Consider the following 9,733-nt stretch of genomic DNA (forward strand, 5'->3'; position numbering starts at 1 on the left):
GACCAAAACTGAAATCACCTTACCAATTTTCCACATTTGGTCACCATAAACCACAAAAGACTACATATTACTAATATTATTTAAAAGCTTCTGGTGTTTTGACAACAAAGTTATCTTCACAAAAGACAAAAATAAGTCCAATAATTCCATCCCAGTATTTTCCCTACTATAGTATTACTAAGGCACAGCAACTAAGTGTTTTTGTTTTAAATCTTAAACTGAATGAATGTAAAAAGGAATTTAGCCTATTGATAGACTAATAGAGCTTATTTACAAATAAAATGAGTAACTTTTACATAGATATTTGTAATAAGTTATATCAGCTAGTGACGCTACAGCTAATGTTAAAAGAAGATTTTTCAACTGAACTACTATTAGTATCTAATGTGTCTGTGTGGTCTCTATTGGTAGCCTAATGTTGCCCATTTTACAACTTCAGATTCTAGCCAACTTGCATAAAACGTATCTGTGCTGATCTAAGATACATTAGCTAGTGAAATGACTGATTTGATGTTCCATAAAGATCGACTGAACTAATGTTAGTATCTGAAAATCTGATGTAAAAAATATTATTGAAGTCTTTCCCATTAAAGCCCATGTGTCCTTTGTCACCACAAAATGAATTTCAACATGTTGATCCTTAAAATGACAACAAGTTAAATGTTCCATATGAAAGGTTTGCATGTGATTAAATGAAGTTTGTGCTGCAGTCTACATTGTACTGAGAGCTAATTTGTTGACATTATAACTCCATTTCTAAGCAAATGGTAGATACTGATGTAAACTGTTGAACTAAGGGTTTTCTTTATAGATTTGGTGACTTGTAGGACTTCTGCAGTAACTTCTTGTAGATACACTAGAGACAAATCTAGTGACTTTTGAATGTGTCTTTGGCTGTCTGCACTGTGTTTTGTGAGAACAGTAGTATTTAGTCAACCAGTGAACCAGCTATGCCTGTGACTGAACTGTGAATAGGTGTACCTAGTAACTTAAGTAATGATTAAAGATCTTTGCCTAAATTAATGACTAATATATTGTTTCATAATGACATTCAGAATATGATAATCACTTCCCTATTGAGCAACCTTTTTTGTGACTCTTTTAGAAGCTGAAATCACATCCCATTGAAAGTAGCTTTGAGCAGGCATAAGGAATTTTGCCAAAGAGACCTGAATCCTCTACATAGAAATCAATGTACAGGCTGTTATTGTTTAGTTTAGTTTAGTTTAGTTTAGTTTAGTTTAGTTTAGTTTAGTTTAGTTTAGTTTAGTTTAGTTTAGTTTAGTTCAGACACAGACATAATACCAAACATATGGAAGAAAAAAAAACAACAACAATATACAAATAAAGAAATCAAATAGAAAAACTAGAAAAGCACTCAGAGAGCCCAGACCTCCGCCAAGCGCAAAAATTCCCCACATAATCGGGGATACAAATCCTACATTTATTTTTTAAAATAAAATCCGCCTTCTGGATCAGATCCGGATCAGCCTTTGAAATGTGATAGAGGACCCCATTGTCAATTCCTGAGTTAAATTTCATGAGTTTTGGTCAATAATTAAGCGAGATATTGGGAAACGAAAATTTTGGCCCCATTTACCACAATGTTAACGAAAATTTCAAAGTGATCCAGAATCCAGGATTTATTCCGGATCACCCCCAAAAGTTAATCATTTCTTCCTTATCCCATTTCCAACAAACCCTGAAATATTCATCAAAATCTGTCCATAACTTTTTGAGTTATGTTGCACACTAACGGACAGACAAACAAACAAACAAACAAACCCTGGCAAAAACATAACCTCCTTGGCGGAGGTAAAGAACAACTGTTGTGCCTGAAAGGGAGTAGGAAGAGGCCACTGCTTATCCAGTCCTACCCCCCGATTCCAGTCCTCAGACTGTTTATGCTTAATCACTTGATATACAACATAAGAGTGTGATTATCCATAAACACGCCCCTACAAACCTGTACACACATACACATACAGTTGCATACACATACACATACACACCAATTTATATCTACAGCTGTACACCAACATTGTGGTAATAGGTGACACTGAAATTCATCATTTGATTAGAAATGGATTTAGTAAGCATGAACAAGTGACCAGCTCCAAACAGACTCCAACACAAACTATATGTAGATACACAATCATGCATAAATCTTACATAGACTATTGGAGCTTTATTTCATAAAGATTGATGTAATACAGAGACAGAGTAGCATAATCATAATGATCCCCAAGGAGAAGTTCCACAATGGAAGCCCCCATCCACCATCACCTCATGGAATCCAGACAGCTTACCTACACTCTTTCAAAACCTGGCCAAAACCCATCATTCTACAAAAAAAATTATATAATGTTTCTACAATTTCAGAAGTATACTCAACATCATCCTAATACTTTACATACTTCATAAAGTGCCGTAAAAACATTTTAAATCCACTACAACAATTCCAATGGACCTGAGGACCTGTCGGTGTGCCTCCATCATCATCATCATCATCATCAAAACCCTGTTTATCTCTGTTCCTACACCCCCCAAAATGACACCCACTCGAAAGTTCTCGTGACTCCCACCCTGCTCCCCTCACCCATGCAAAACAATCAAAAAAGAAAAAAATCTGCAAACCAACAAACAAAAAAACATTTTCCAGTTTCACGCTGACGGGAGGACAGAGGGCCCCTATCCCGTAACCATGGAAGTGACGTATCCACACGTCCTGCCTGAAGTTACTATCTAGGCCACAACAGCCACTGGGTAAATGCTCTCATCACTCTTTCTTTCTAAAAGTGCCATTCAATTCATACGCAAACATTCACTTAGGCTGTGCTAGTAAATGGTCATGCCCTGTGGCTTTGGAGTTTGATGTGTTTCTGGATTGGATTGTGTGTTGAAATGTGTGTGCATGTGGCTGTAGCGGTGTGTATTTGCCCTTGCGTGTGTGTGAGATGAAGAGGATGCCCCAGGATGTGTGTGTGCAGCAGGGTCAATGATGCCATGTGATATTAATGGGGATAAGAGGCTGGGAAAGCAGCTAAAATGGACTGTGAATCAATTTTTCCCCCTGACCTTAATTAAATTCAAATTACTTAAAGAGAAACCTTTTTTTTTTTTTGTTCCCAGTTAGTGGACTGTTTGGGTATGTATGACGGTGGTACCCACAAATTAACGGCCAGGGTACAGAGTTAACCTCTGGCTGTTAGCATTTTGGTTTGGCTTTGAAAGAACACAGGAGACAGAGGAGGAGATTGGCTGTTCTGCATGAGCGATTAAACATGGGATGTTCCGACGGTCTTGCATGTGTATGTGCATGTGCTTCTACTGAACTGCTCCAAGTGGGGTGGTTGGGTTGGGATGGTGTCGCTCATGCAGTTCACCTCAATGTCTCCTCAGTCATTTGTAAGAATTCAGGCCAGCATGATGATTATCAAATAGTGGAGCATCCAAACTGAGTAGTCTGCTGCTGAAAAGGCTGCTACTGCAACTGGTTTTGGTTTGATCAGTAAAACAGTTGCAGCAAATCCATTTTGTTGATATGTTTGGCATATTAGCAGTACTTAATGGACTAAAGTGTTTGTATGTGAAAGAACAAATATGGTTTATATTACCAATCCAAAACCATGTTGCTGTGTTGTAGAATTTTTTTCTACCTTTCCACTGGATTCTATTTAATTTTATGTCATGAATATGTAAAATCCTGAAACTTGCTTGAGTGGATTTGTCATCTTTAGTATTATTAAGAGGTAATACAACTCTAACCTAAGCAAATCCCAAACCTAAACACACAGTATGTGAGCATGTAACTGTATGACTGAAGTTAGTCACTTACTTAGTAAGTCAGTGAAATTGCTAAGTTTTTTTCACATCACACATGTCACATTTAGTGACCTATATTCACATTATTCATGTAATTTCATTCTTCCTTCTAGTAAAATTAAACATTGATGTTATCTTAAAGTGAATATGACATCACTGACCAGTGTCCAAATGAAACTGACCATTACTTTTGGAAATACTGGTCTAAATTAAAGGGTTAGTTCAGGTTACCTGAAGCAGAGTTGAGGCATATAATGGTCCCATTCTCAGCCCTTAGCAATCAAATGGTTTGCTTCCATGCCAGTACACCTGTGTGCTTCTCCAAAACGGAGCTTTATGAATCATGTAACCCCACTTCAAATAATTCAGACTATCCACTTAAACTGCATCACTAGGTTACATTAATTTAATTTAATAAAGACACAGTCAATACAAATATGATGACAGAAATAGATTATTCATCTCAAGGAAGTGTCAAAGTGAACATATATATTTTTATACAGTGATAAATAAAAGACAAACCAGTGGTTATACCACAAGGTAGAAAAACATATCTAAACATCTGATATACTATGTAATAACTGCATAGTATAGTTTGCTACAATATGTAAAATTAACAATTAAGGCAGAAGACTTCAGTTTTGTTGGTTTGTTGTCAAAGATTAACATAATCTATGAGAAAATGGTGTCTTGATGGATGGTCATATTTATCTGGAGGTTAAAAAAGAAGACTGCTCAAATTGAAAGGGTTAAATAAAATTTGGTAGCACTTCTTGGTGATAATGTTGTAGTAGCTAAGTTTTAAAGAAGCAATCATTAAAGTAAAGCCACCTAATTAACAAAGTTAGTAATCTGGTATTATAAAATGAAAGTTGTTGGAAGTCATTTCAATTCCATTATGATGCAAATATTCCATTCTGCTTCAAGTTAATGTTAATACTGTACAAATGATAGGAGTATTGCAATGAGTAGCTACCTGGACTAGTAGTAGTTTCTGTGGAATAAATATGACAAACCTGATTGATCCTTGTGTGTGCACTCCATGTCTGATTGGCTGATTGGCTTAGTCCTATATTACCTTGAAATGAAATAGAACCATGTAGTCTATTTGTAGCCCTGATTAATGGTTATTCCATAGAAACTACTTCATGTGTTTTCAGTGGGAAACCACTTAACCCACAGTAAATTTGCAATTCCGTACTGTTTCATCAAAGTGTTGTGTGTTAAAGGGAGATGTTAATCACATAATTGATATTGAATTGATCCAAAACATATAATCACAGAAGTGTAAAGTGTTAATTCTGATCCAGTCAACACCAAATGTGGATGTATTATACCAGAACTGCTTTGTCGTTGGACCACATTGGACTGAGGGCAGACTGGATGATACAGTAGCTAACTATAGTGTTACACAGTGGGATTATGAGATTGGCTGACATTGGGCTAGTTGGTTGGTAGCATGCCACACGCACAAAGACTTCTTCTGATTGATTATTTTTAAGTCATTGTCAAAGCTTTAAAAATAGGTCCAACAGGTCCAAAATGAGTTTCATTTTTGTAATGTTAACTGACAAATCAAATTCCATGTAATAATTCCATTATGTAGTATTACTTCGTTATTTTCAAACTATAACCTTATTATTACCATGTTATCACCAAACTGTAAAGTGCTACCTATGTCAGTGATACTTGTTGATGTAGTTCTAATGGTACTTTCTACCCTGACCCCCTTCACCCCTCTCTGGGTAGGATGATCCTAATTCCCAGAACAAGCTGGAGGACCCAGTGAAGGCCCCGTCCAAGGAGGATGACTCCCTCAACATCCACAACTCCCTGACCCCCAAACATGAGAATCACAAGGTCCTGGGCGAGGAGAACTCCTCGGAGGTAAACTCACTGCAGAACAATATGATGTGAAACAAACCACAAATAAAACAACCTGACAACGACAAGGTGCACTGGCAGCAGGAGCCCCCCAAAACCCCTCCTCCCAGCTATGCGTCTGTCCGCTGCTGAGTGCACCTATCCGGTCAACCACCCAACCAACCAACCAACAACCAGCCTGGCAACTTACCAGCCGAACTACCCAGTCTTCAACCATCTTCAACACGGCAACACTGCCACCAAGCGGCCACAACCGCTGCAAAAAACTCACACCATGTCCGCTGCCACTGCCCCAGCTGAGAGTAACCCTGCCCTCACCAAACTTGCCCTGCTGCCCCTTGCAACCTTCACCCACTTTGCATCCACTCAAACCCATGTTTCGCAGCCCAACCCTCTTGTTGCTGTCACTCTACTCTCCATTACCTTTCCTATCTGCACACACACACACACACACACACACACACACACACACATACATGCAAACAAACATGATACAAATACAGTAAAAAACAAAATGAAATAAAAACATAACCATGCTTATATGTGTACACACAAACATGCACACATCTCCCTGCCTGCATTGGTGTATTTTGTATTTAAAAAAAAAGAAATCATACAGAAGTTTAAGAGTATGTAAAACGTCATGTAAAAAAAAAAAGAAGATAAAGCTACTGAGAGGTTTTGATGTTTGTCTGACTAATTCAGTGAGTATGTATAAATATTGGGAAAAAAATGCTTGGATTGATTCAAACGAAGCAACACAGTGTGTCTTGGTTTTCATTGATGTGATTTCTAATCCTTTGATGTACTTGTTTTTTGTTTTGGTTTGTTTTTTTGTACTTTTTTGGGATTTCGAACAGAGAATAAACAAAACTGATTCAGACAGTTGTTGAAATAAACCTTTTTAACATGACCTCTGTGGATCCTGTGTTTTCCTCAATACGTCATGCTCCTCCTCACCTAAACCCTGACAATGTCTGCATGGCTTTTAACGCAACTCTGTACGTCCTTGTCTCAAACATGGGCTCCCCTGCTCACATACCAAACACAGGGAAAGGCAAACCAGTGTGGTCTACCTGTGCACTTCTTTTTATATAGGACGAGATAGGTTTTGCATCATTCATAAGCAGTGTTGGGAGTAATGCATTACAAAAGTAATACATTACAGTAAATATTACAGCCTACTTTTTGCTGTAACGCAGTAGTGTGAGGCATTACTAATCAATTTTCAGCTATATTTTACTTGGTACATGTTAAATAGTGCTTGCGTTATAATACATTTTTCACCCATAATTTAACTGCTCAAATGAAGAAAAAAAAAACAGCAAGACTACAATATCTTAAGGAATCAAAAATGTGGCAGGAGTTCTTTTCAAGTTCTATTTTCTGTTGGTGGTCAGCCAATGGGTGAAGAAGATGGCAGAAGACAGTACATTTGCGACATGGCCATATGCTCATTACTAACTTTAACCCTGCTTTCAAAAAGCTAGTTAGCATGATCCCTGTGATCAGCAATGACAAGGTAAGCTAATTTTTCTATGCCTAGTTAGAACGGTTTATTGATTGTGGATTGATCTACCGGGGTCCTCGGTGCTGCGCCCCCTGTTTGAACATGTAAAATGTTGAAAGAAATGCGACAGTTCCTGCTGGGATTCGAACATCATAGACCATAGCATTACTTACTGAGCTACTCATCCACATGTACAACGGTGCACAATTTTGGGTTCAAATCAATACTCAAAGGTGAAATGCCACAGTGCCTGAATGTCGCAAACTTGTTCTCTAGACAAGAGGTGGACATGTACTGACATTGACATGGAACCCAGCAGTTTGACATTGTGGTCTTTGCAATCTTGGAACCAGAGGTGACCATATTTGGACAAGCAAAAAACTCAATCTATCACCAATACTGAAAATGGTCATTAACACCATTTCTATGTTGCAGTATAAACCAAAAGTAATTTCAAAAGTTAATATTTTGTGACTTATAAAAGTCATCATTCCTTTAATGTGCAATTAGTGAATTAGCAGGCAAGCTGACAGACCATACGGTAGTACAAATTAATGCCTAAGTTATATTTAAGTTTTCCTGACAAGCTAGGCAATAAATATTGTTACCTGCAAACATGAAACATTTGCCTCACAAAATCCTCCTGGTCATGTTAGTGTTAATTCTCAACCTCAACTACAGTATTAGTAAATATTAGTAATATTTGGGTACAAAGGTGAAGCTGAGGAACAAACCATGGATGTTTTATAGAGGCAAAGTCCCATGGGAGCAAACTTAAGAAAAAAAAAATGAATGGCAAGAAATGACTTCCGTGTACTCATTTGAAATGTGTCGCCATTTATACATGCAGTATTTGTCATATTAAAACATGATTTTACAAGTCAAAAAAATTTTGTAGATAGATAGTATTGTAAAAAAAAAAAAAAAAAAAAAAAAAACTTTTATCTCATTTAGACATTTTAAAACATTTAAAGGTGTGGGAGACTTTTGTCACCAATTTTTCATCAAATCTGTAAAACCCTATTCATATCCTCAATATCATGAATCCGTAAGTCTTTCTGTGATTACTCACCTGAATCTCTTGCATCACGGTGAACATTTCGAAGTGCCATCCACCATAAACAAACCATTTGTTTACAATCAGAGCCAGGAGGTAACTCGGGCATCTTTGGAATTTTGTTGCAATGTGTGTTATAGGAAGCGAAGGTTCACGCAGTGGCCTGGCAGCAGCAGTGCAACCGCTGAAATGTGGAAGCAGCTGGAGGGAAGCGGAACAAGTGGAGCGCTGCCTGGCAGTGGCAGCTGCAACAAACACATGGTTGCACTGCTGCTGCTAAGGCGGCTGCACGAGCCTTTGCTTCCCATTCACATCACAACAAAATTCTGAAGTTACCTACCCGCTCTGATTGTAAACAAATGGTTTGTTTATGGTGGATGGCACTTGTTCACTGTGATGCAAGAGATTCAGGTGAGTAATCACAGAAAGACTTACAGATTCGTGATTCTGAGGGTATGACTGGGGTTTTACAGATTTGCTGAAAAAATTGGTGACAAAAGTCTTCCACAGCTTTAAACCCCCATTATGTAAAAATTGATAACAGGAAGAAATTCTGTTTTACAGTTGTAGGCAAGGAAAATGAGGAAAATGCTTTTTGGGCTGGAATTTTATATTGCAGTACTGCATGTGGCCACTGGTGGAATTGGGGTCAAATCTGACTGCCAGTTTTAATTCCCACCTCTTAACGTCCTAAGACTCAGCTATGGATTTTTTGTCCACATTTGTGGACAAGAGTTTCACAACTTTATACAAAAAAAAAAGAAAACTGTCCACCACAAAGGGCATTCTATAAAAATTTTAAAAACTGCATCTGAACAAACTGTTGCATCATGATGTTTCCAATATAGGCACTTATTTAATAAAAAACAAAAAAAGCTTGTACTTTGCTGGTATTTCCTGGGTCTTAGGAGGTTAAATATCCATGGGAGAACTCAGCAAGCCAACATTTATGCCCCTATTCCACAGCACCTTTCCAGCAGGACTCGGCTCTACTCAACTCTATACAGTTTTAGCGCTTTTCCACTGGGGGTTCTACCTGGTATCTGTACTTTTTTTGTACCTCCTCTGACAAGGTTCTATCTGGGCTGAGTCGTCACTGAAATTTCACTGCTGACCGCTGATTGGTCAGAGGGAGTGTCATCACACGTGCACAGGGCGTGAGCATCTTAAATTCAAATACTATACACAAAAGTGATAGCAGAGAAGATCTTCAAATAGCCTCTATCATTTTACTCGTGGCTCGGTCCGCATATACCACACCATTCAATGCAACATCTATTGTATATAAGGCATTATCTAACCATCAGATGTTGTCTCATGGCAGCTCTTATCCACTGGTCTTCAGCTTCATACTTCCGAATGGCTTTCATAACTCTCCTTTGCTTTTCAAGCATGTTTGCTCTCGCCACTTGTATCCATTTCTGGTTCTCTCGTTTCACCTTTTCTGTGACAAAAAG

At 38.0% G+C, this 9,733-nt stretch overlaps 1 protein-coding gene across 10 annotated transcripts in view; it reads left to right on the top strand.

Moving 5' to 3' along the window:
* cspg5a (chondroitin sulfate proteoglycan 5a) overlaps positions 1–5,969 on the top strand; it is a 96,996-nt gene extending 91,027 nt beyond the window's left edge. For 8 of the 10 annotated variants that reach the window (XM_030157558.1, XM_030157560.1, XM_030157562.1 and 5 more), the window contains one exon: positions 5,575–5,969. In XM_030157558.1, the coding sequence (XP_030013418.1) occupies positions 5,575–5,742 (168 nt within the window). In that variant the 3' untranslated portion in view covers positions 5,743–5,969. Of the gene's footprint in view, positions 1–2,662; positions 2,767–5,574 lie in introns of all 10 variants that reach the window. The other 2 variants (XM_030157564.1, XM_030157568.1) reach the window with 1 other exon arrangement.
* Positions 5,970–9,733: the final 3,764 nt, after the last annotated feature.

Source organism: Sphaeramia orbicularis, chromosome 16 (assembly GCF_902148855.1).
Source record: "Sphaeramia orbicularis chromosome 16, fSphaOr1.1, whole genome shotgun sequence".
NCBI classification, from domain to species: Eukaryota; Metazoa; Chordata; class Actinopteri; order Kurtiformes; family Apogonidae; genus Sphaeramia; species Sphaeramia orbicularis.